At 40.5% G+C, this 27,335-nt stretch overlaps 1 protein-coding gene and 1 long non-coding RNA gene across 12 annotated transcripts in view; one reads left to right on the top strand and one right to left on the bottom strand.

Annotated features, from left to right (window-relative positions):
- The window catches only part of ST18 (ST18 C2H2C-type zinc finger transcription factor), a 183,603-nt gene that overhangs the window by 29,638 nt on the left and 126,630 nt on the right, over positions 1 to 27,335 (bottom strand). For all 10 annotated transcript variants that reach the window (XR_008331469.1, XR_008331468.1, XM_053396174.1 and 7 more), the window contains 7 exons: positions 24,736 to 24,914; positions 18,454 to 19,242; positions 15,688 to 15,822; positions 13,886 to 13,976; positions 11,912 to 12,016; positions 11,205 to 11,410; positions 7,753 to 7,964 (listed from right to left, as the gene is read on the bottom strand). Coding sequence is in view for 8 of the 10 variants with exons in the window: in XM_053396174.1 (XP_053252149.1) it covers positions 7,753 to 7,964; positions 11,205 to 11,410; positions 11,912 to 12,016; positions 13,886 to 13,976; positions 15,688 to 15,822; positions 18,454 to 19,242; positions 24,736 to 24,914 (1,717 nt within the window). In the remaining 2 variants the exon portion in view is untranslated. The remainder of the gene's footprint in view (positions 1 to 7,752; positions 7,965 to 11,204; positions 11,411 to 11,911; positions 12,017 to 13,885; positions 13,977 to 15,687; positions 15,823 to 18,453; positions 19,243 to 24,735; positions 24,915 to 27,335) is intronic.
- LOC128417485 (uncharacterized) lies at positions 62 to 27,048 on the top strand. 2 transcript variants are annotated; one of them, XR_008331477.1, is made up of 4 exons: positions 62 to 1,610; positions 3,314 to 3,453; positions 11,333 to 11,449; positions 26,506 to 27,048. It is a non-coding gene; the product is annotated as an uncharacterized LOC128417485 (long non-coding RNA). The 2 variants fall into 2 exon arrangements; XR_008331478.1 differs by lacking the exon at positions 26,506 to 27,048 and adding an exon at positions 18,668 to 18,757.

Raw genomic sequence — 27,335 nt, 5'->3', positions numbered from 1 at the left:
ATACAATTATAATAATAATAATAATTTTTTTTATTTGTATCCCACCCTCCCTGGTCAAAGCTGGGCCCAGTCATCTTGGATCAATTATTCCAAATATTTCTTTAAAATGCAGAGTGAAATCATGCAGAGTAAAATAACCAACACCTGGAAATGAAGGGTCAAGTGAGTCCATGTGCAGCCTACTTCTCCCCTGGGATGACTAACTTGTTGCTTGATGGAATCCTGTGGCTGTGCCTGGCCCTGGAGGTCTCATATTGTCTAACAGTATCTGGCCTAACGTTTTACCTCACATGCCTGACAAACAACTCAGCTGGTTGGCTAGAAAGTGGAGGGAGTTTCGAACATTGCCCACAATCAAAAGGAGAGTCAAATGTTCCTCAAACTTTGTACAGTCAGCAAATATCTCAATGGCATCCAGTTGTGAATGTAGATGTCAGGTACAATGTTGATTGAAAGAAGGCCAACCACTTAACATAGACAATCCTGGTAGCAGCATCCAGCTAGCAGAACAATTCCTGAGAAAAATAACTCTTTTTGACCTAACGTGATCCAGCTGTAGCACTGTATGCTGCTTCTCAAAGCACTAGCCAGGAAATGTTATGCCTGCATGATGCTTAGACACAGGCCTAGAAAAAAAGATCAGTTCATCTCAGTTCCTTTTGAAAAGTTGAAAACAATCAGGCCAATTGCCCGAGAGAGTGCAAGTTAGAAACTCTTGCATTTGTTCCTCTCGTATGACAAAGTCCACATTTTCAATCCCCCAGCTTAAAGAGAGATATGCTTTATTATACTTATGGGAAGTAAATACACTTCTAATATGTTCATACACTAAGATGCTTTCGTTATATCTTTTTGCCCCTTTTTAGTAAATAGTTTAATCTCCTGTGATAGTTTTAAGCCCCGACTTTGACAGTACAGCTTATCCTGGATAATAACTTAGTAACCACAACATCTTATGCCATCTGTATAATATCAAATACATTTTTATATCAGCATTAAAAAAAACCTTACTTACAAAAATCCAAGATATTAACTGTATCACTGCCAGCTGAACTTCCCAGGACCTGAGCACATTGTTGCCATGATTACCCTTGTGTTTTTTTGGCTTCATAGCTGATATATAAGTACAGCCATGAAACAGAGCTACAAGTAATCAAGTTTAATGGCCACTGTAAAGTAAAATGCTAAACATTGTAGTTGCTGACATTTTTCATAGGGGGGAAAAAAAACTTGGGTTAAGTCTGCCTGACCAACATTCACATAAAATGCCAGACCTCTGTGACAGATGGCTTAGGAGAAGATGCCATGCAATGGGGGATGCAGTAGTTTTATAGTGCAAAAACCATAAATAGTGCAGATTTTCTGTCACTGACAAAATACCAGCAACTCAGAAGGCAGGAGACAACAGCAAACAAATTCCATAAAACAGTCAAAGTCTTCTCAAATTAAATCACAGATCCAAACATGTCAGGAAACACATCTGACAGTTGGGAATCTGGCCTCATTTAGCAGCACCAAAGAGGCTTGGTTGGAAGACAATACACGTTTGTTGATGTGAATATGAAGATACTGGCGAGGGCTATCTTCTGATGTGCAAGGGAGTTGGGTTGGTGAGTATGTACCTAATTCAGATCAGAAAATACCCGGGTTGTGTAACAAGAGTGCAGATGGGGTTTAAGTGAGCTCACAGATGTACACAACAATCAAATACAGTCACAGAGAAATAGCCCCTTGTGCTCACAGGAGGATGGATCCCATGTTTACAGCATGGCCTTTTTATTCAGTCCAATATAAAATTGCTATAACTTTTGCTGCAGTCTCAACCAACGCCAGGTGGAAGACTATCAGATTCTCTCTCTCTCTCTCCCCCCACCCACATCCTGCCCTTACTAGTAGATCTTTCAGTGTTCTTTATTGTTCGAATGTTTTTAAATATCTGCATTGAAGTGATTATCAACAGAGAGTAAAGAACATTTCTAAATGATAGAATTGCCTGCTTTATTTATACAGCTTATTTTCATCCTGTCAAAGTAAAGATGTGTTTACATTAGTGCTATGCTGAAAATACCTTCTGCTTTTTTTAAACATTCTCTACCAAATGACAAGAAAAGAAATTACATTCAAAAAAATTCAAGGAGACATTGTTGGTGAAACTCTCCTGGGTGGGTTGCCAGATTTTTGTTGCAATTGCTTTACTTCTGAGGTAGCTCAGAAATTTTGTGAGTGTCCTTTCATCCTGTGGCTAATTTATCCAGTGATCTGCATTCAGCAGCCTTCCTGGGTGCCTGCACTTCCTGAAAACCCCATAACATCCTTGACTGGGTTTCCCGTAAGCATGGGAAGATGGGAAGGCTTCCAACTGAGCATCTGTCAGCTGTTCATTATTATTTGTTAAGTGAAATCTGTTTACTTTTAAAGAAATCTGAAAGGAAAGTTTTTTTCCTAAGGCACAAGAGAAAACTTTCCATTTAAAAACACAATCAGTGAGAACTCTTAACTCAGACACAGATTAGTCAGACTTCCTGCCCTTCAGTTAAAACCCAGGGGAAAGTATCATAAGGTACCCAATGGGGCTTTTTCAGAGCAGAAGATGTGGGCAGCCAAGGAGGCTGCTAGACACTGGAGAAATGTTTATTGGAAAGAAAACACACACACCACCTTCAGATGCCTGGACTCAATCCCAAAGCATCCTGCAAATGAGGCAAAAAAGGGGATGCTCCTTTTGTGAAGCAGAAAACTCTTAAGAAATTGGGGGCAGGCTTTGGCCCAGCAGTATTTTGAATGTCTTTAGGAGGTAAGCGATACTTTAAGAAGAATCATGAAGTTTCTTTCTCGAGATTAGAGTCACTTAGAGTGTGTGAGGGACACTGTATTATTTCTGGTTTATTTTTTATCTGCCTGAAAGAAAGACAAAATCATGCAGCTTTTATTGTGTTGAATAGTATTTTTAAAAATGTTTTGGTCATTTTATTTTTTGGGAACTGCCTAGAGAACATGTATTATTGAGTGGCCAATGCAAAGTACAGTGGTACCTCGGGTCAAGTACTTAATTCGTTCCAGAGGTCTGCTTTTAAGCTGAAACTGTTCTTAACCTGAGGTACCACTTTAGCTAATGGGGCCTCCTGCTGCTGCTGCACTGCCGAAGCACGATTTCTGTTCTCATCCTGAAGCAAAGTTCTTAACCTGAAGCACTATTTCTGGGTTAGCGTATGTAAGTGTATGTAACCTGAAGCATATGTAACCTGAGGTACCACTGTATAGTCAACAAACAAATATTAATTCTAAATATTCCTTTCTAATTCCTTTCAAGCAGGAGTGAAGCTCTGGCCTGCAGGCCAAATGTGGCCTACTTGGCCAACTCAGTCAGGACCCCTGAAAGTGCCCCAGGTTACCCCTCATGTACTCCTGCTTTAAAGACACCTGAGCCAATGCCCATCACCACAACTTGAAGCAGTAAGTTCAGTGACTTAATTATGTACTATGTAACGTATTTCAGTGATCCTCAGGAAGCAGTGCTCCCAGTGCTCCCAGGGTTCTGACCAATGGGTCCAAAAACAATGGGACAACTGACAAGAACTTAGCAGTTCTTTTTATTTTATTTTTTAAAAAAATATTTTCTGTGGTTTTTATGGTTGTATGCAACTAAGTGATACTCAGAGTAGACCCACTGAAATCAATGGATTCGAGTGAGTGATAGTGGGTCTACTCTGAGTATCACTTAATTGGACATCACCATTTGTGTTTAACACAGTGGAATAACTTTAAAATTAGATTACCTTTCTTTTGATTCTGGCAGCACTGCGCTCTCTCTCTCTCTCTCTCTCTCTCTCTCTCTCACACACACACACACACACACACACACATGCCCACATGCATGCACACACACACAAAATTATCTTTGGGTACAGTTCTGATTCACTTGTCAACTTCACTATTACTAATACAAGGAAAGAGAGGAAAAACAAATATGTTTTTCATCCTAGTTTGTGCTGTTTGCTTTTCTGTTTTGTTTTCTTTCAAGGCACAGTATGTATATGTCATTTTGTCCAAACATGTTGGGAGGAAAACATGCAAACATTAAATAGAATTCTTGGCAAGAGGCAGCTCAGAGGAGAAAGACAGAATGTACGGCTTGTTTCTTCCTCTTTGAGTGGCAGTCACATAAGCCATAAGATAAAACTGGGGAAAACTGTGTCTTGATGTGATTGATATGTGATACTATATGACATGACACAACAACTTGCATTAGAGTAGAAGTTGTGAATCTTAACAGCTCCAAAAATCATTTTGCCACATTGTTGGACAAGGCCACGTGCAACGGGTTAATCTGAAAGGTTTCACTTCAACCCTTGGTGCTTAAGGCTGAATCATTGGTAAATCTCTTATTTTTCTTTCAGTCACCCAAAAAATGAAACAAGAGAGATAGCTCTTGTTATTTAAATGCATCAGGATTGTCAAAACCAACTCTAATTTTTATTTTTAATTTTCCTGGTAATTAACTATATTTGCATGCAGTTGATTGTAGACAAATGTAGAATATCTGCGATCTGATTCAGTTATCCAAATTAATTTCTAGAGGTTTGTACACAATATATGAAACATCACATGAGATCTCTGAGCCTTTCCTAGATTCCACTATCGCTGCCATTGTATTTGGGGAAAATATATTTGTGATCATTTTATTTATGCTGCTAATTATACCTTTCCCTTAAAGCATGTATTGCCTTAAAGCATTGTGTTTGGTGGATGTTCCTAGTATAAATGTGGATTGAATTTTGTATTGCAAACCCAGCGAATACAGCTATGAAGTGGTACCCTCCGGAAACAAATCCTCTGGAAACAGATCCTTCCACATGGCATGTTTCTGGCAGGAATTCCCACCAAGTGAAAAGGTCAGGAGGAGTCACTAAAGTGCCCCTTGCACTTGGGTGAGAATTGCTGCAAGAAACACGCCCTCGAGGGAGGAAATGATTCTGAAACATGTTGCACCTGAAATAAATCTCATTTCTAGAGCCTGGATTTTTTTCCTTTTCCTTTTTTTGCCATTCAGATGTGCTTCCCCCCCAGATTTAATCAAAAGCTGGATTTTTTTAAAAAAAGAGAGAAAGAGACTGATGCCCTGTTCCAAAATGCATACTAATAAGGAAATAAAACTGACAGATAAGACAATCTGGAGACAATGAGGGATGCTTTTTGTCCTGATCCCTGGGGTTCGAATTTGAAAGCTGGCGAGCATCATTTCTACCCTTCCATCCATCCCATTCTCAAGACCCAGAATATTTTTTCTTGCATTATGGTGAGCAGAATAGATAACATTTAAAGAGAGGATAGCTATAGGCAAAGCCAAAGAGAGGATATATTAATGCCAATTATGTTGCTGTTGCCTTTTTGTTTTATTTTAGTAGATATAAGTAGAGCTATGGTGGGCTTCAGGAAGAATAACTGGATGTTGGCAGGTTACTTCACAGTCTTTGTTTAAAAACTCATGACTCAATCTACCAAGAACTTTTCATTGACAAGTCACTCTGAAACAAATAAAATTTACACAAAAGCACTGCTGTTCATTCATGTTTACAGAGGAGATGTCACCAGTAGGGGTTTCTTTTCTGAGGGGCTGGGAGGTTCACATGGAAAAGCTGGATTGGAGAGGAGAGAAAGTTATACCCTTTCAATTTTATTTTATTTTTAAATCCAAACTAAATGAAGGCATTTCTTGAGAAGGTGGTGCGCAGGCTTGAAATGCATCTTTGCAATTAAAAGAAAAATAATGTGCAGTGTGAACAAAAAAACAAAGTGATCATCAAATTAAAACCAAACAAGTTTACAGTATTTGATTCACTTTATATTTTCAAACCTCAGTAATTTGTTTTCGTTTAGGCACCTGCATCCATAGACTATTGCAGTATGCATTTCTCTGTTTAAAAATCTCAATTTCCTAAAAAGGAGCACTATCCAAACCAAATAAAAAGAATGTGTGTGATTTTGGCTACTTCGTCTCTTTGAGCTTTGCTTGCCTTCACTCTGGCCAGAAGCTAATTCTCATTCTTCTGTCAGATATTTTGTACCACTGGTTGTCATCATGCCCTGCTGGAAGTTTGGCAAAAGTAAAGGCTGGCAGAGGACAATGCCTGACGACCATTTTAATACAAAAAAAAAAAAAATTATTTCTGGATGAAAATCACACCCACCCACCTCCTATATGCCCCAAATGCTGCCATGAGTGGTTACGATTGCCTTCCGCTTTTTTGGCAAACGCAAAACAGGTGTACAGCTGAAGAAGAAGAACAATAATAATCTTATGCCTGGTCCCTTTATTACCTTTCTTTGGCAAGAAAGGTCTGTTTCTAAGGTCAGCCAAAGGTAGGGGAAGCAATTTAATACAGCCTCTGGCACCAGTCTCCTTTTCAACAAGAGGGGGTGGGGGTGGCAAAGTAATATCTGCCATAGCCCAGCACTAGAAAATGTCTCCGGCCAATATCGTGAATAAAAGCCGTGGATGCAGAGATAGCCAGCAACACACCCCGGGCCCTAAAAATGGAGTTGTCTTGATAGGCAGGCTTTGAATGCAAGGATGTCACTATCGTTGGCTCCGAGAACCTGGCTGCTGCAACGGCAGTTGGGTGCGAGGGGGGCGGGGAGGAAAACCAGAAAATTCTACTGCACTGAAGACAGGCCTCAGATATCTGATCTGATTTTGCCCGTGCGATAAAAAGATGAGCTTTCCCACTTGGCAAAGCAGTCAGTTATGTGGAACAGGAGTCCCGCTGAAGAAGCATCTCTTCAGCCAGAATAACTGCTCTCAAGATCCTGTCGTTATGAGTCTGCTGTGGCATTACATAGTGGAAAGCTTGCTAAACAGACATCTCTCTGTGTCCCAGAGAATGTCTCCAAGTACAAAGGCAATGTTGTATGTGCCATTCTATAACACTTTTCATTCATCACCCATTTCCACGCCCTGCTCCTGTCTATCTTTTCTACAAGATGGATTATGTGAGCTTCTGCCAACACCATGGTCCAGTCCCTAATAATGCTATAAATGGTATCCAATGGTACTAAATACAGCTTTCAACAACAATGGGCCGAAGTTGTTTGTTTTCCAGGTTTCATAGCCAGAGGTGTTTCATACCCTATGGAGCAAGGTTTTTCACAACACAAAAGTTACTTTTGTAACTCTTAATGCACCCTGAAAATAAAACTTGATTACAAGGAAATAGGCAAAGTTATCAATGGGCTATTCAAATGATCTTTCCCTATGTTCATCATGCATCACACCTTTTATTCACCTCTTTAAAATATTCAGTGGAATTATCAGTAGCAAAAACAGCAAAACAGAGATCTGTGATAGCCCCTCCCCATCTCATTTCTATTAATTTTAATAACCAGACTAATGCTGGTAACTTGCAGTAGTATTTGCACCATGCAAATAAGCCTCATTTCAACAGATTCTGCACCACTATCTCCAAAAAACCATTTCTGGAGTCAGAGTTCCCCCCTCTTTCTTCCCTTATTATTATTATTATAGTGACTTTCCACAGCACAGTTTTTGCATTTCTTTTCTTCCGCTATCTCCCCCTACCCCCACCCTCCCATCTCTCTTCAAAAGAACATGCAAAAAGGGGCTGCTCTTTTCCCCTCTCTCTCTTTCGCTCTTGGAAGGGAAGGAAGGAATTGAATGCAATCACTAATATGAAAGACAGTTTATTCACACAGTTCAGTAGCTAGCACACCCTCCAGGTTCTTGGACTTGCCTACCTTGGCAGACAGACTCTGTGGTTTGTTGGAGAGGATCTCTGCTGCTTCCCTGCAGTGGGTGGAAAGGTTCAGGATTGCAGCAGCTGCTGCTATGTGGGTGTCTTCACTACATTGACCGTAGCCATAAGAGTTGGCATGGCAAGGGCTCTGTGTGTGGGCGCTAGCACTAGGCAGCCGATTAGAAAATTTCCCTGGATTTGAAAAATGCTTTGCTGTTGAAAAGAGATTTGATTAGAAATAGCTCGAGTGCAACTGTCCCTCTGTTAAAGATACTGGGGTTTTATGTATTATCATTTTATACAATAAAAACAGGCAAATAATACATTAAAGTAAGTCTGTTTTTTACTGGGAGCTCTACCATTGCTATTAAGAAGCATCAGAATTGAATGCATTTAAAACATGAGATCATGAGATTAGTTAAGAAACCCAGAGTTGCTTTATAAATGTGCAGGTGCTCCCATTTTCAGTGAGAGCCTAAATTGTGGGTCCTTTCCTCAAGACTTAATCACTCCTTACACAAGAAATCTTTCACTTTCATCAAGTCCAGTGGTGGATGAATAAAGAACAAACAATATTTGGCTCAGCTGTAATTTAAACACAAATGGGCTTGGAAACTTTATTAACATAAACATGATGAATTCCATGGAACTCTGAGTTATAATATATAAAACCAAAGCAAAATTAATCGGCCTAAGCTATAAAAAATGCTGGGTTGTAGCCAAAAATGGTTTGCCTCAAGTTTACTGCAATGTTTTGCTCTTCTTGTGAAATCAGTTTGAATCTTAGAAGGCTGGAGCAGTTAAATAAAATATAATTAACAAATGTTAATTATAGTATACATAAGAAAATGAATATAGAGCATACTGTAAGTGTCAGCTATATTAAAAATCAAGAAAACAGAGCTAGGGTTCGCCAACAGTCACCTCAGAAGTAAATTCAAATACTTCAGTGGCACTTCCTTCCTTTTCCTCCACTGTGTTTCCCTTTCAGAAGGTATTCCCTTTCCCAGGACACCAAAGCATCTTTTTAAATTCCTTGGCTGCCATTATTATTATTATTATTATTATTATTATTATTATTATTATTATGAAATGGTTTAGAAATTAGGCATATGAGCAATTTAAACAGAGAATCTTGGGCAGGGATGATGAACCTTCATATATTGTTGGACTCCAACTCCCATGAGCCCCAGGCAGCTTTGCTGATGGTCAGAGATTATGGGAGCTGTAGTCCAGCAACATCTGGAGAGTTAGGTGTTCCCTAACCCTGATCTAGGGGAAATGTTTCGTGAAGAGCAGCAGTAGTGGCAGGCTTTGGGCTCTCAAATTTCAGCAGCGTCCTGTGTGACACTAACATTTGGCACCCCCACCTCTCCCGCTCTGTTTTACAGCATTGGTCTGGCGTGCCCTGCAGCATGGCACCCAGTATGACTGCACCAGTCATGCCACCCTGAAATTGCCTCTGGAAGCAGTCTTTTTGTAAAGTGCCCATGCACTTTGTTGTCACAATGCCTATTGACTTCACACCATTTAAAAAGGGTGTCTTTCTGAAATGGCAATTTGGGTGTGCCCACAGCTCATGTGTAGTTGTCTCTGTGGACCCCAGCCAAAGCTTTAAATTGCCAGATGATATTGCTTCAAAGCCTCTGGACTCAAAAATTATGTGAACAGCTATTTCTTAGGGGACTCCAAGAGTCATGTAGTAATGACATTTGTGCCAAGATTTTTGGCAGCCCAAGAAATGTCAGAAATATTGTCCAGGATCTTGTTTGCTGTTTCAATACAAAGATATATCAGAGGTTCTCAGGAATAGTTTCTTCAGGCCTGGCAGATTACAGACAGGATTATCAGTTCAGAGGGGATTGACTTTGAATTGAGAAAATACAACCTACCAGCCCTATATTTTGACAAGGAGTATGCATAAAATCCTTTAGGGACAGGATGAAAGTTAAAGTAGACCCACTAAAATCAATGGGGCTTAAGAGTAGATTCATTGAAATCAATGATGACTAACTTAAGTATGAACAAGACTGTATCTAACCCATTCAGACAAATTGTGGTGTGCATAATCTAAAGTAGTTTCTAAATTCAGGTAAACCCTCAACCCAGCCTTTAAAAAAAAAGGTTTGGGGCTTCTTTGGAGACAGGATCGTGTGCAGGAAGGTGAGAGGCGGAAGAGGCAGTTTTGTCACACAGCTCTGCATGCAAATTCAAGGAGCAACTTGTGTGCCAGTTGTGAGTCAGGGGCCACTAGCAGAAGCAAAAAAGCAACCTGTGTCCTCTCATATCAGTACAAATATCACATCACCCGTCAGACTAGTGTACCCCCCCATTATGCAATTCAAACCTGAACAATAGTTTGAAACTCATCTAGTTTTTCTAAATAGATCATGAGCAGTGGCGGATGGTGACCATTGAGATTGGTGGGGCAGAAGACAGGGAGACAAGCAGTAGGTGAATCCAAAGCTAATTTAAGACAGAGCTATTCCCTTACTAATTTTAAGTTCTGCAGCAGACTCTGGGGGCTACCTAAGGGCAGAGTGACGTTGCTGGGGCAGTGCCCCATTCACCCTAATGGACAAGCCCACCACTGGTCATGAGTGTAATATCACAACACTATTTTTAACTGACCAGTGGATCCTGTCCACTTGATTTTTATGGGGTTATTTTCAATATAAATCATTATGAACAAGTGTCACAGATTTCAGGCAATAAGCAAATATCAAGTGCTACATTCCATATATAGGTTTGGTGCTGCATTTTCAAGTAAAAATAAATAAATACTGGACACCTCAGTCCATTAAGCAACTCATAGATTACTTGTATTGGATGCACTGAAGTTTTTAATGTTTGATGTTTTATCACTTTTCTATTATTATTATTATTATTATTATTATTATTATTATTATTATTCTGTTGGGATCCATCCAGAGTGGCTGGGGAAACCCAGCCAGATGAGTGGGGTATAAATAAGTAGTAGTAGTAGTAGTAGTAGTAGTAGTAGTAGTAGTAGTAGTAGTTAACTGTGCATGTGTGATTGAGACCAGCTATTCCTTTACTATGGTAAGGTGAGGAACCAAGAGCTCTCTATATGTTGTTAGACTTCAGCTCCAGTCTGCATGGCCAATGGTCAGGGATGATGGGAGTTGTAGTCCAGTAAAATATGGTTCCCATCACCCTACTATGGTATGTTTGGAAATGTTTTGGTCAACTAGTGCTGCTTAGCTATGCTAGGCTATGTCCAATTAAGGTTGGATTGCATTGGTTTTAGATGCTAATGTGCATATTTTTTATGCTTCCAAGAACGTTGTTATGTTATTATCCACCCTGAAACAGTTTTTTTTTTGCAATGAAAGGCAGAATATAAATTTTGGAAACACAATAAAATAATATTTGTATATTCATGCAAGCTGATATAGAAATAGAGATTGAATTTGTCTGCCTTCCACTTACATTCAAGGAACTGTGGCGGGGTTTGTCCTTGCATAGCTGGCACCAATGTACGTTTGCCAAAGACTTGGGCATCAAAACTAGCATAGTCAAATGGTACTTTCCCACATTTCTCTTGCTCTCTTATGAAGGAGGTTCTGGGGGATGGTGCTGGTTGAGCAGATCGGCAGCTATACTGAGATATCTCAAGTTGCTTCACCAAGTTTGTTCTGCAGAGAAAATGAAGGGAACAATAAGAAAGAACAATAGTGAGTATGGTTTCAAAAATGCTGCAGTGCTGAGTGCTCCTGTTTAGTACTCCAGCTTGCCATCCTTGCCATCCTTCAGGATACTCCATCCCATTCCCCCTCCCACCTAGTTTTCCCATTTCCATTCCCCACAATAGTTAGCATTCTGTGGCAACTGAGCATGCATAGTCCTTACTGTGCTAGTTTTTACCCCATTTACTAACTGCATGCATAATGCATTTTGTACTCATGGAAAAGGAGTCACAAAGTTAGTTCTCCATGCAGGAAAAGACACTTGACCTGTACAGAGTAAAACAAAACACCAGAAATAGCTGGCTAAATTTGCACCTCAATCTGTTTACTCATTCCAAGTTTCCTGTGTCTTCCACAGGACACTGGATTTTATTTCTTTTTTTAAAAAAAGCAAGCAGGAATATTTTAGGGCATTTCACATTATAATGTTATAATGTAAGTGAAGCTTACCTGTGGACCTGATCATGGCACTGCCCTGTTTTGGGAGACTCATGCTGATTTTTTTCCTGAGACATTGCCATTTTTTCAGCTGCAGCAATTGGACAACCAGAAAGACTGTTTAAAAGAGATTTGCCACATATGAGGAGCCGTGAAAAACCTGCATTTCTTCTCTCCAAAGATCTAGGATCTTTATAGTGCATTTTGGCAGCATAAGCAAAATACTCCTCACATGATGCTGTGGTTCATCTAGATCTCACTATTCTAGCTTACAGAAGTCCAACCATGTCTCTTTCCAGAGCTAACTCAGGCATCTGTTTCCTGCTGGGGCTTGCTCCCCTCTGCATGTTTTGAGGATCCCTTGATCGTTGTAAGTTTGGGGCACTCTTGAGCAAGATGTTCTCAACAGGAAGGTCTGCCCTTGTCCTCACTACCGGCACTGCTGCCCATTCATTTGACCTCTCCCTCTGTGTCCAGTGATGCTGAATCTTAATACCTGCCCTGTTAGGCTGCCCTTGCTCATCCACTCATACTTCAGCCCTGGGCTGTGAACTCCTCACCTGCCCTTCGCTACCTTCACCAGCACTAAAATTGGCTGTGTAAATATTATATTCATAATATAATGCTCATTTCTGTATCTATTTCTGTTGGGGTGAAGTCAACCCAAGCCAAATGTATCAATGATTTTGGTGTGTTGGATAAAATCATGATGAATCATAACCTGAACATATGTTGAGGAAGTCAGAAGAAGTACATTTGGGGTTGAAGGGAATCAAATCAGATTGCTTTCACCACATAAAATTGGTTTTATCTGTGTTCCTTTGGAATTTGCTTTAATTCCTGTTCTTCCTAGTTGTTAATTAAGGTGAAGCAACACGACTATTTAACTTATATACAAATATGCAATTCAAAGCAAAAGTAAAAAGTAATATCAGAGAGTGGGCAGCACACATTTATATAGATCTTCCCTGTCTCTTCGGGCAGAAGTGATGAACTGCCTGCCTGTTAGCCAAGTCTCCCTACCCTCACCCAAGCAATTTCATCTGCCCTCCAAGAACTCAGAAATGCAACAACGGCATCTGCAGCAAGTCCCTCTGCTGCACTGGGCTGGAAGGAGAGAGTTAAATCATGCCCTCTCTGCTCATCAAATCAATGATCTGTAGAGCAGAGGGCAAGATTTCCCCCTCAATCTTGGTACTGGACAAGATAGAGTTTCCTCTCTGACCAGCACTGTAATGGGGGGGTCTAACCTTTGCTCTTCTTCTGATCTGCACAGATTGCTGGGAAGTGTGAGGGCCCCCCTCTCTGAATGTGTGTGTGCTCTGATGAGTGTGTAATATGTGCATGCTCACTTTTTTAGACATACCCACACCCATGGCACGTGTCCCCCAGAGAGCAATCACCCCTAAAAGGCCAACCACCCTATCTCTAAGCATTGGTTTCAATAGCTTATGATCATTGAGTGAACCTATTTCTATTGCATTTATCCATAAACACTAATATTTTCAATACTGCACTAAAGTAAATTGACACAATCCAGTCAAAGTTAAGCACTTTTAACTCTCAAATATGCCACTGGGACCATTAAATATGTGCTCAACTCTCTACCACTGAAAACAATGAATCTAGAAGTGCTTCATTTTGGCTGGATTGTGTCCTAAAATTGTACACACCATACAGATACCACTTGTAGGGTATAAGGGATGGTTTTATGGGGGTAGGATTGCAGAAGCCAAGTACCTATGCTGCCATTTTGATATAAGGTGAGTGACAAATATTAATTAAAATGTTCCCTTCTTGAACAGGTTAGTTCAGGGATGAGGCAACAGCAGCCCTGCAGATGGTGTTGGGTTGTAGTTCCCATCAACATTGAGCATTGGCATGCCAGTTGTGGATAGAGGGAAGTGGATTTCAACAACATCTGGAGTCGACTGTTTCTGCATTCCTGGCCTAGTTTATCACCAGTGGTAACAGACTAGAATTTACCTTCTGTGAGTGTTGCGGTTGCTGTTGACATGTCCTCTTCCTGTACACCCAGGAGTGGGGCACTTTAGAACATTTTCATGCATTGCAAGGACTAAAAAAAGAGAAGAAAATAGTGACCCAAACACATATCATCATGACAGTGCAATTCCTCACTCAAAACTTGGAGACACTGTACAGAAGTTATGATCACATGGTTATAGTCATAAAAGAAAACTAAGAATTTTCTACATGAACAAGAAGTTCCAAATGTTTGAGCCACCATGGGCCTTCATGGAACTGTGAACTCCATACATCAGGGATAGCAACCCTGCTATTTTCTACATGGTCATACATCTCTGGAGGAAGGGGAGATGGCAGGCGTCTCTGATCCTGCCAAGCTTGTTGGGTCCTTCAACCTACTTTAACCTTGGTGTCAACCTCCCACCACTGGCGGAGGAAGAGGAGTGCGGTGGGAGTGCACCGCCCTGGCAGCCCAATCCTGGTGGGGTGCCATAGTGGCTGCCCCCCACCAACGCTTGGCGCCATGCCTCTGCAGGCAGCGTGCCACGCCCCCAGGATGTGTGCCACACCCCCAGGATGCGTGCCAGCCCCGCCCCCACCTGCTCTCTGCCCCCTGGTGCCAGAGCATGAAGCTCTGCCACTGCCTCCCATCATGTAAGCACATCAGAGGCTGGTGAGAACAACTCATGTCCCAGGATAAAATATAGGTGCACCCAGGCCTTTTTCCCCCTAAAAAAATGTTTAGGGGTACTCTCATTTTGACTCAAGAAAACCACCATTCAAATCAGGAAATATAAATACAGTAAATGGACAAAAGTACAAAGATTCACAAAATGTTTAGGGGCATGCATACCCCTGCGTCCCCCCAGGAAAAAAAGCACTGGGTGCACCTTCTCACAACCCTCTCAAGAAGCAATATTTTACTCCAAAAGTCATTTCAGAAGTAAACTGCTGTCAGCCCTAGCAGTGCGGTGTGTTGTAAACTGCTTTGTTCACTTCATTGTGCCTGCTGCTCCTGAGATGAAGTACTGCCACAAATGACTACTGTATGGGAAGGTAGGCGCAAGGGCACCTGAGGAGCCAGGCTTTATGGCTGGGGCACATAACTCAGCTCATTAAAGCACCAAGGGTTTTTCCCAGCTGATCTCCAAGTCACTGTTTCTTGATAGTAAGTTCCACGGATTTCAATGCAAGCAGACTGCACAAATGCATGTGCAGTTTATCTTTCTTTAAAAAGGGGGGAGGGTAATAGTGCCACTGGAATAACCTTAGATGGAAAATGTTTGTTGTGAACAGTATTGCTTGATGCTGGTGAGAGAACACATTCTACAACAGTGATAGATCTAGGTTCTGTAAATGGAGGGTCAGGAACATTTGGCCCTCCAGATGTTGCCGATTACAGCTCCCATCATGACTGATCACAGTTGATGCTAACTGAGGCTGATGGGAATTGTAGTTCAGCAACATCTGAAGGGCCAAAAGTTCCACACCCCTGCAGTAAATATGTGTGTGTGTGTGTGTGTGTGTGTGTGTGAGAGAGAGAGAGAGAGAGAGAGAGAGAGAGAGGGCAAGTAAGAGTTATACCACCATGTTGGAAACCCCTGGTATGAATGAATGAATGCCATGTAAGAAGCCATTGTGGCTTCACTCTCAGCCAAGTAGCTGTATAAATTCACAAAACACTACAGCGATGCTACTGAGAGGCCAGTGGATGGAAAGAGATCAAGAGTGCAGAAATGACCACAGTCCTCAAGGAATCACACACAGTTTTTGGCTGCAAATTATAAAGAAATTGTACTTACTTTCAAGTGGCACTCTAACTTTATGTGGACAACCTGAAAGACTGCGGTGGTGTGGATACAATCCCGTCACATGCCCTGTGCCATCACATCCTGGAATGGGACATTTGGTCTCTCTCTTTTCAGGCCTAGGCAAATCTGCAGAAAATAGCAATGAAGTCTTGTCACCTAGATGGAACATTGCTGTGTGTGCGTGCATTAATGCGTATGTAGAGGGAGAGAATGGTTTTAAGAGGCAGCAGTTCTCTGTCAAGGTGTTAAGTACACTGAAATCCTACACACATTTTAACATTCTTAAATCAATTATTTTAAGCAAATTGTTTAAACTGAAGGTTTTGGAATGGTGAATATATTTGAGTCATGAGAAAGAAAATTGGAACCATCCATGAATAAATAAATAATAATAAAATCTTTAGAGAGCCTTGAATATTAAAAGATTTTCCAGGGGCAGGTATCAGAAAACAAACTGTTCCTGGTAAATTGGGACAGCTGAAAAAATGTGAGCTAAGGTTGTCACATATTGTCTATGTTGATGAGTAGTTGTATTTTCTCCTTATATGTTGTATAGCTATTTCCTTATATATCTAATCCACATAACAAAAACAAACTATAACAAACTTAAGTGCAGTGTATTCATTTGCAATCAGGGCAACTGTGATATTTGCAAGTAGCTTGCAAATAGATGTGTTTATAGACAAAGCCACAAGGAAAGTTTGTGTCTGTGTTTCTTAAGTTTTTCTCTTTGTAGCTTCCCTGATGTGTTGCTTCCTACCTAGTTCAGCCAGTAACTCATTTTCAACCTTTCTTCATGCTCTTGCCTTCATAACACTTTATGGAAAAAAGACCATCAGATAAAGCATCATCAAGGGCTCAACCTTCTTGAAGAAAGCCCATCATTATTTTTCAAGGCTTCCAGTTCAGGGACTTCTCCAATCTCAGTCCAATGAAGGGGATATATCCCTCAAGAGTCTTGCTGTATGTTACTGGCTCTCATCTTTATCCTTCACATCTTATAACCCAGCAGCTTTGGCTTCACCTAATGTTCAAGACTGGACACAGTGGGATCTTCCTGTGCCCACCCGATTTCCAGGTCATCAATGCCATTACCAGCCACTGCAGCACATAGCCAAACCAGGAGAGTCCATGGGTAACTCAGCATCAGAGAATAAACACCCTCCATGATGCTGATCACACCGTTGGTTTAACAAGGATCATACTGCACAAGAAAGCATGGCAGCAGGGGCTAAGAAGAGATTGGTTGCCAGAAAAACAGAAATAATAGGCGAACTGGCTATGAAATGGGGAGAGGAAGGGAATTGGAAATCAGAAATGTTCAACAGGACCTATGTGGACACATGGGAACCTGCTATTCTCAATAGGGGGTTATTTACCCTTATTATACATAGACCTGCATCACCTGTTAAGTTATGTAAAACTATCTAAATATAATATATAGAAATAATACAATATGATATAATTAAATGCAGTGCAACATATTACAAAATAAATAAGTACATCTATTCATTCGCTGGGTAGTTTTTCCTAAAGTATCCTCCATTTACTTAAGAGTTGGTATTCTAAACACTGAGGCATCATTGTTAAGTTAAGATTATTATAGTGGTGAGGATTAAAGTCTAACTAGGAACACTTTGAAATTCATATTATCTGCAAATGACTGACTACTAGGAGCTGAATTCATTCCATTGCACCCAGTACAAATCTATGGTATAATATGTTTCTATTTGTTTATTTATTAAATTTCTACACCACCTTTCATTTGAGAATCACAGGGTGGTTTACAATAATACATAACATAATAACAAACAAAAACTGTACCCCCCCCCCGGTATAAAAGGCCATAGTTTGTTTAATTAATTAGGATTGTTTTTGCCTGGTCCCTAATGATATGTAATGAAGGTGCCAGGCAAGCCTCCCTGGGGAGAGCATTCCACAAATGGGGAGAAACCACAGAAAATGCCTGTTCCTTTGTTGCCACCCTCTGGACCTCCCGTGGAGGAGGCACACAAAGAAGGGCCTCAGGTGATGATCACAGTCAGTTCATATGAGGAGAGGTGGTCCCTGAATTATTGCAGCTCTGAGTTGTTTAAGGCTTTATAGGTCAAAGCCAGCAGTTTGAATTGGACCTGGAAAGTAATTGGTAGCCAGTGCAGTTGCACCAAGTTTGGTATTCTATGCTGAAACCATTTTGCCCTGGTGAGCAACTTGGCTGCTAAATTCTGCACCAGCTGAACTTTCCAAACCATCTTCAAAGGTGCTGCCATGTATAGCACATTGCAGTACTTGGATGTATGGAAATTGTATGGAAATTTTGCTAACTCTCACAATGTTTTTAAACCACAGGAGCACAAACACCTAGGGTTTTTTGGTAACTGCATACCATAATTTTTATATTATTCTGTCAATCTGAACAACCTTATTTATACATTCCTCACTGAACCATATAGTTCAGTGGTTTCTTACTTGGGAATTGCTGTTTCCTGGCAGTGACATTACCGCAGTGTACTAAATGGTGAGCTACCAAAGCAGGGTGGCAGTGAGCTCAGGGGAGTTTGGGAACAGCAATGGAAGTGCCAGATTGGCTCTGCCCCTCTGCTCTACCAATATACTATGCTGGAATTCAACAGGACACCGCTGCCAGGCCAGGTTCATGGCAGTCACTTCTCCCAGCTGAGCGCTGTTGGTGTGGGAGAAATTACCAGCTGTCTACACAAATGCACAATCCACTCTGAACAAGGAACGTGAACTTACGTTTGTTGTTATAGATTGGTCTACCACAAAGATCAATCACTTTGGCTTGTCTTCTTTCACCAGCAAGATGCTCTAGTAAGAACCTGTCCAGTTCTTTGTAGGTGCTATGAAAGACATGGCCCTGCTCTGCCTGCAGAGCTATTGCTCGTTCCAGCAAGCTCAAGTTATGTTTTGTTTTATCCAAGTCAAATGATATTTCTGTATTTTCTGATAGACACTCATCTTCCTCGCTGTCTGGAAATGGATTTTGACTCCTGTTGCTGAAAGATTCAACATGCGACTCCTGTGATTCTAGTGGCCCTGTATCTGAGTCACAAATGGTTTCAGAGTTGTTGAAATCTGCTTCTTCGGTTTTGACCCCTGGCACTTTTAGGACATCTTGCTGATTACATCCTACAGTATATGTTGTATTTAGAGGAAATTTGACGCTTATCTCTTCAGAGAAATTTGAGGAGCTATCCCATTCATTGTCCAGAATTTCAGAACTACTTTCATTATCCTCAGAGGAGCAGAACTGTGGGTCTGAAACACAAATTCTGTCTTTTCTTACTAATGAGTTAATCATGTAACATTCATCAAGATTGTTATTCTCCATTTCTAAGGACTTGCTGCTACTGTCACTCAGTTTACTATTCTCTGAGGGGTCTGGAGTTTCTTCCTCTGTTTTTTCAGAGTTAATTAAAGATTTTGCCATTAGGTCCTGGTAGCTGGCATAATTGTCCGTCATTTGATCATTTTCTTGCACATCCAAATTAGGGGTAGCTTTTGCTGGTGTTATATTAGTCTCTTCTAGAGGCAGGAAAAAGAGAGAAAAGCACAACATTAAAATAAATTCCTGCTTCTTTGACCATAATCCACAAACCACTTATTTATGAATTAGTCTCATTCATATTAAGTAATCTAAGATGATAGGTTTGCTCAAGATAAATATCTGTTTTATGAACATGAACTAGAATCGTATTGAGCAAACATGCTCTGTAGTACAGCAAACTTCGCCAACCTGGTTTCCTCCAGACTATAATTACATTGTCGGTATGCCTCTGAATATCAGTTACTGGGAATTAGGTGGGTGGAATGCTACTGTGCTCAGGTTCTGCTTGCATTTTTCTGATAGTGGTACCTTGGTTCTCAAATGCCTTGGTTCTCAAATGTCTTGGTTCCCCAATGCTGAAAACTCGGAAGAAAGATGTTTTTCGGAAGCCAAATGTTCGATCCAGCTGTTGGCTATTGTTTCCAGGGCACCTGCACCAATTAGAAGCTGTGTCTTGGTTTTTGAACATTTTGGAAGTCAAACAGACTTCTGGAATGGATTAAGTTTGGCACTTTTGTTTTTGCTATTGATTTCGTGTTCTTGTTTTTGCTTCTTTTTCAGTTCATTTGTTTTTGTGACTGTGTGGAACCCAGTTCAACTACTGATTGATAGATTGTGTGAATGGATAAAAGCCCCCAATCCAAACGATGACTATCATCAGTGCAGGTAAGAATTATTTTTTTTTAAAAAAATTGTCATCTACAATATTGTCTTCTTTATTTTATAGTACAGTACATTGATTATTGCTTTCATTTTATGGATCAATGGCCTCATTAGATAGTAAAATTCATGTTAATTTGCTGTTGTAGGGGTTGTTTTTAAAAGTCTGGAACGAATTAATCCATTTTGCATTACTTTCTATGGGAAAGCATGCCTTGGTTTTGGAATGCTTTGGTTTTGGGATGGACTTCCGGAACGGATTAAGTTTGAGAACCAAGGTACCACTATATAGGCATCTGGCTACTGTGAGAACAGGATGTTGGACTAGATGGGCCACTGACCAGATCCAGCAGGCTCCTATGTTCTTAATTCCCATCATTCCTAACCATCAACTAAGGTAGCTGGACTAACGGGAGTTATACTCAAAAACATCTGGAGGGTGCCAACTTGGGGAAGGTTGCAGTAGAGCATACTTTAAATATATACTATAACTGACCAATTCAAATGACCAGAATGTTGTGTTGTGAATATACAGAGCAGATCCATGCAACAACTGTGCAATCGTTTCAGCATGTACCTATTTCACACATGAACACCTTGCAGTAAATAGAACTTTGGCCGTGACTCTGGAACATGCTTGAAGTATCTCTTGTGTTTGAAAGCTGGCATGCTAATTTAAACATTACAAGTAAAAGTCACGTTGCCTGTGTGTGGTTTGGAATATCATATATAACGAAATCCTTGGATGCTGCTGCACTAAATGTACTTGTGAAGCTGCTCCTAGTTTCACTGACATCAGTGGGGACATATTTCCAAAAAGTGGGCCATTAGTTCTACCATAGTCTAAAAAGCTATGGGGGAAGACGAACATAGTGCCTGCAGCTACAGAAAGGTAGCCGTGTTGGTCTGCCATAGTCAAAACAAATTTTTTTTCCCCTTCCAGTAGCACCTTAAAGACCAACTAAGTTAGTTCTCGGTATGAGCTTTCGTGTGCATGCACACTTCTTCAGATACACTTGAAACAGAAGTTGCCAGATCCCTCTATATAGTGAGAAGGTGGGGAGGGGTATTACTCAGAAGGGTGGTGGGAATGGGTGATTGGCAGATAGCTGTGATGAGCCTGTTGATGAGTGTCTGCAGTGATTGAACTGCTTATTCCTCCAGTATTCTAATGTAGTTTGAACCATGTGAGGGCGGAATAAAGCTATCCTGAACCCAGCTGAAGATTTTGGTACTATTATAACTTTATGCTGAAGAAGAATCTCCATACTGGGTAGCAGTTTCACAGTGCCATATTCCCATCCATTGTCTCCCTTCTGCTTCAGACTACAGTAAACATGCAAGGATGGATTGATGGCAGTAGCGGCCCTGAAGTTAGGGTAAGATATTTGCTCTTCACTTAGCAGGTGTTGACTTGCTGCTGTGATGAAACAAAGTTTTCAAAAATATCAGATAAATGTAACATTGTCACCTACAGTTGCATCACTTGCTTTTTAAACTGCTCTTAGTGTTTTATTTTAAATTGTTGTAACCCACCCTGAAGTATTATGAAGGGTGGGTAGTAAATAAATAGGAACAACAACAACAACAACATTCCTTCTCTTCTTCATAGATTTTTTTAAATATATAAAATGAATGCTCTGGGTCACTTTTGGTTTAATGAAAGACTGTAATTCTATAGCTCACAGGATACATGTTAGAAGCAGTCATGTTAGTCATAGAACTAAAGAATATATTAGATCACAAGGGAGATTTTTTTTAATAAAAAAAGTAGATTTCTATTTTTACTAAAGGATGGCAAAATACGCATGTATCTTGTGTTAAGAAACAATTTTTTTCTTTGAAATCACAGCAGGAAACAGAAGGTAGTAAAGGCTACTGAAAAGGGGTGTCAAATGCTGAAATACAATAAATCCTTTGTGTCTCATTTACTTTTTTTTCTAAACATTTCCCCCCCTGACAAGGACACTCCAAAATACATCTCCATCATCTTTCTTTCTGGTAATTATCTCCCTAAAATCAACACTGGTCTGCCAGGATCAAGTAAATATTACCATAGTAACTAAAAGCATTTTTGGATGAAAGGAAGAATTTAGCCACAACACTAGCCCCTTCAATAATGCTGATTATAGGGTGCATTCTTTAGTTGGGATGTATTCAACATAAACTGGAATGGTCTACGTTTTACTTCCTAGAGGGGGGAAAATTGAGATAAACAAGCTTACAATAAAATAGATAAGACAGTCTGGTTCTTTGCAGAATCCATGTCAGACCAACTCCGGGTTTATATCATAAATTAAATATCATCTAAAAATGCAAATGAAGTTTTGTCTCAACAACAGTGAGCTATTAAGAGAAAGTGTAAAGGGTTATCATAATTTCAAAGTATTATCAACTACAGAAAACAAATAAAAAGCATTTTCAGTGAATATGTCCAATTCATTGAACTATTCTCTCAATCCACTTAACTACCCACATGTGTACAATAATGATTTATAGACATTATACCTAATTATGCATATTTGGGCTATGGTGGAGTGCCTAACAAAAGCTCTAGAAAGCAACAATTACCTCTGTTGCTTAGCTACATAGTTTAAAATATTCCTATTAAGTGCAGATTATTGTGGAAAGGAGGAGGAGACACAAATGCACATGTGCCACCACAATGCATTTCACTTTACGGCTGCCAAACTGTTAGCATTTTGGGTCATTTCCAGTTTACATAATTGTTTGGTTCAACTGTTTGTTATACATTAAAGGAAAATATTTATTAGTTATTTCTTGGAGCTTTTCTTGGGCCCTGGACCGGAAGATGTGGCCCTTTTCTTGAAATATTTTACCATGCACTCATTTTGTTGGTGCATGGCTTGCGCCACTCTGAGGCAACTTTATTTCTGTTGTTATTTTTTAGAAGTTCCACCAGAATAGATTGTTTTTTTCTGCAACAAAAACAGTCAGTACCCGCTCGAGATATTTACCCAATATATAGATGTCCACTGGCAGAGGAAGAGGAGTGCGGGGAGAGCGCACCGCCCCCGGCAGCGCGACCCCAGTGGGGTGCCATCGTGGCTGCCCCCCGGCTGTGCTGGGCACCACGCCCCTGCAGGCAGCACGCCACACCCCCAGGATGTGCGCCACGCCCCCAGGACGCCCCCCGGTGCCGGAGCATGAAGCTCCACCACTGAGCTAGGTGTGTGACACCAGCCAGGAGGCACAGTCCCATTTGTCTGTATTAGACATTAAGATGAATAACTGAAAGCATGATTCCGAGCAACGTGATCTGGTGATCTCAACCCCAAATGAACAGGCCAAAAAGTAACTTTTCTAGGGGGCAGATTTGAATATATATATATATATATATATATATATATATATATATATATATATATATATGCATGTATATTAGAGAATTTTCTTGAATCCAGTCATCAAGATTGATTGACTTGACACATGGGAGTATTGCGAGCCTAGACAAAATATTAATATTACTCACGTATTAACTGCTTGTGTTAAATGTCGGGGAAACAAGCAACATTAAATAATGCAGAGAAAGAAGCTGCTTCTCTCCCTCGCCCCCCAGTATGGTTATAATAGTGGCAGATCTCCTGAGCGCATGTGTTTTTCAAAAAGCTAGTGGACTGTAAGTGTGGATGGATTTCCTCCATTCTTATTCATAAGCCTTCTGTGGATTGGCTGTGCCAAAAGTTCACCTTTCTTCATTTGTGTTTTCAGCACAGTATTGTATAATTAATTTCAACTGTGGTGCCTATGCAATTTACTCTTGCCACAGCTTTCCAGCTTGTTCTTCCGTGTTTATTAAGGTTCAAGAGTGGAGCTTGCCCTTCTGTCCTCCTGTTCTCTGCTATGATTTTTTCCTCTCCGCAAAAGTAATGCCCATGAGCAAATTGGGACATGTGCCCCACCCCCAATTTCTTTCTTTCCATACAGTAGTGTGCACATTAGCATCAATAATCCTTTTAGGCAGTGGAGAGCTAATACAACCTGAAACTGATATGGATATTATCACTTAAAACTAATGCTGACCCAGATTTTAAGAAAAAGGGATTAAAATCTGACTTGATACCTTTGGTTGTCATTGCTTATGCTGGCTGGGACTGATGGGAGTTAAAAGACCAACAACATCTAAAGGGTCACAAGTTCAGATCAGTGCTAGGCCTACTCAGAGTAGACCCATTGATGTTCATGGACATGACAAACTTTCACTAATTTCAGTGGGTCTACTCTGAGTAGGACTTAATTGGCTACAAACCATATTTCTATTTATTTCTCAGTCTCATTATTCACATTTTGTCCAAATGATCTGCCTTTTATTGCTAGTGCCCAGTGAGATTATTCTACCCTTTGTTCTCTCAGGAGCATTTGCTTAATAATAAATAATAATAATAATAATAATAATTTCATTATTTATATCCTGTCCATCTGAATGTAGCTACTCTGGGCAGCTAACAATATATACATTAAACATTAAAAAGCTTCCCCATCCAGGGGCTGCCTTCAAATGTCTTCTAAAGGTTTTATAGTTATTCATCTCCTTGACATCTGATGCGAGGATGCTCCACAGGGTGGGTGCCGCTACTAAGAAGGCCCCCTGCCTGGTTCCCTGTAGCTTCACTTCTTGCACTGAGGTACCACCAGAAGGCCCCTGGAGGTGGACCTCAGCATCTGGGCTGAATGATGGGGGTGGAGTTGCTCTTTCAGGCATACAGGGTCAAGGTCATTTAGGGCTTTGAAGGTCAGCACCAACACTTAGATGCTTTTTACATTCATCTGGAGCCATTACTCTTTGATACCTGCTTTGAGATCATTGCTGTTGTCTTGCAGGTCAGTCTTGTCCTCATTTTCCCCTTTGCCTTCTACACTTGGACTGTAGTGACGGGGTTTCATTAACAGAGACTTCCTTTTGTTGACTGGAACACCCAAAATCTGCTCTTCAGCTTTTCTCTTCTTTGCCATGGAGCTTTTGTAGGCACTACAGTTAATGAGAGGAGAACATCAAGAGAGGAAGAAATGATTGAAAATACATTGCACAACTCTTTTGTTTTGTTTTCATGAAAAAAAAGAAAAATTATGTGGACTAGTATAATAGCAGTTCTAAACAGCTGGATCTTTTGCATTTATTTGGTTTTAGCTGTTGGAGCTAAAGAGCGCAAAACACAGATGAACCCCTCCACACCATTTCATTTCAATTGCTACCAAAAATCTGGATACATATATTTTTAAAGCCTGAATCAACCTTAATCTTGAGTAAATATATGCTAATCTAAATATATGCTAATCTACTCTGTTCTGGACTAGACTATATCCACCCAGGGGATAAGAAAAGGTGTATAGCAGTTTGCTAATTCCCTGAAATAAAAAGAGCTGATGTAAAAATTGCACTACCAGTTACATGTGTCAACTTTGTCTGTTCCCTTCTTTCCCTGTAAAAGGGTTTCGCCCTGCAACAGCAGAATCAACTGTGTTGGAATCATGGCCACCATTTTGCATTAACTACAATGCAAAGTACCTAGAGGAGTTAGGGAGCATTGTCAACAGAGTGTAGGGGAAAATAGTAGCCACCACAAAAAAGGTGGTCAATAAATAAAATTCTTCATAGTGGTCTCCCCCCCCCCAAAAAAAAGAGTAAGGTGAGGAGATGAAGATCTCAGGGGAGTTTTCTGGGGGGAAATGTTTTTTGATAAATTTCGGGTCCCCATTTCTGTTCCAGAGGACTGAAAGAACCCCCAGAATAGATGTAGGGGCATACAGGCGAAAGAAAGGGAGAGACCATTCTGCTGCTCAAGGCGAAATCTGCTTAACACAATGTTGATACAAGTCATGGCACTCCACCTTAGATTGACTGTATCAAGGGGCTGATGCAGAGATTGGATAGATCCAGTCTCTACTGGTGGCATACTCACAGGACTGAGTCTCCTTTCATTCCTTGTCTGTATACCTAACAGATAGGCATAGACTGTGTTCGCTGGAACCAAACGTATTGCTGGCAATGTATAGCTGTACTGTATCTCACTTTCCACAAGATTATGCATCTCGGTCAAATGGGTGTTAACAAAATCTCCCAGTGACAAGCATTGCTTGGATGTGACTATGTAATGAACTCTGTTTTCTGAAAAGTCTGTTGTCACCTGTTGCAAAATTATACATTCTCTCTTTTTAATTTTTGCATAAACAATAGTCATTGTCGGTGGTTCTCTCCCAGTTATGCAATATGAATAATAGCATTTATATTATATCTGTCACAGATGAAAAACTGCATTTGTAGATCAGTGTAATCCACTCATTGGTTGCTGGACCCCAGCTCCCCTAGGGAGCATGACAAATCTACATGATGCCCCTGGTTACCAGATTTTGCATTTGGCTCATTGATCTAGCTGAAAGATTTGCAAAAATCCCTGTCTCCAGACAGCTCCCTGTTGGTTACACATATTATGAGGCTCAACAGCAGAAATTAATCCTTCCAAGGTAACTTATGTGCACTAAATTGGCTCCAATTGTGATTGTTTTGGATGGTAGCATATGACTAACTTAAGCTTTTTGCTTCTTCTTTTTTTTAAAAAAAGCATTTTGGCAAGGCATCTTCTTGGCAACTCACCATTGCAAATATGAAGGACATGGAAACAAATGTGAAGATCTGCACTACTGAAGAAGTTACAGTAAAACCAATGTGCATCTTAAATTGTGAACTCGCTTGATCTGCCACAATGCTGCACAAAGCACGAAACCAATATAACGGATACTTTCCAATCCCTCAATTTAAAATGGCTTAGGTTTATGCAGCATATTTATCTGTTGTAACAAAGTAGATGCTGAAATGCCACAATGTGGTAATCATAACAATATGATAATGCTATCTGGTGTACATATTACAGGAGTATGCAGAATGCATGTGAATAATAATTAGCTGCTACCAAAATAATTAAAGTTACACACCAAGATTTTTTTCTACGTATTCCTTGTGCACACCATTTCACTCTAAACTTAATTAAATTTGTTAGTTGCTTTGCTTTGCCAGTTAGGTTAGCAAGTTGAAACAAGGCAGTGGATTATGGCTATTTGCAGTGTGGATACATGAAAAATATTTGTAACATAATTAATGGAATGTTTAAAGAGGTGTCAGGGACGCGGGTGGCACTGAGCCTCTTGGGCTTGCTGATCAGAAGGTTGGCAGTTAGAATCCCCATGACAGGTGAGCTTCTGTTGCTCTGTCCTAGCTCCTGCCAACCTAGCAGTTCAAAAGCATACCAGTGCAAGTAGATAAATAGGGAGTGCTGTGGTGGGAAGGCAAACGACATTTCTGTGCACTCTGGCGCTCAACACAGTCCTCTGTGCCAGTAGCAGTTTAGTCATGCTGGCCACATGACCCGGAAAGCTGTCTGTGGACAAACGCCGG

Source organism: Podarcis raffonei, chromosome 7, assembly GCF_027172205.1.
Source record: "Podarcis raffonei isolate rPodRaf1 chromosome 7, rPodRaf1.pri, whole genome shotgun sequence".
NCBI classification, from domain to species: Eukaryota; Metazoa; Chordata; class Lepidosauria; order Squamata; family Lacertidae; genus Podarcis; species Podarcis raffonei.
This window is presented reverse-complemented; position numbering and strand designations above follow the sequence as displayed.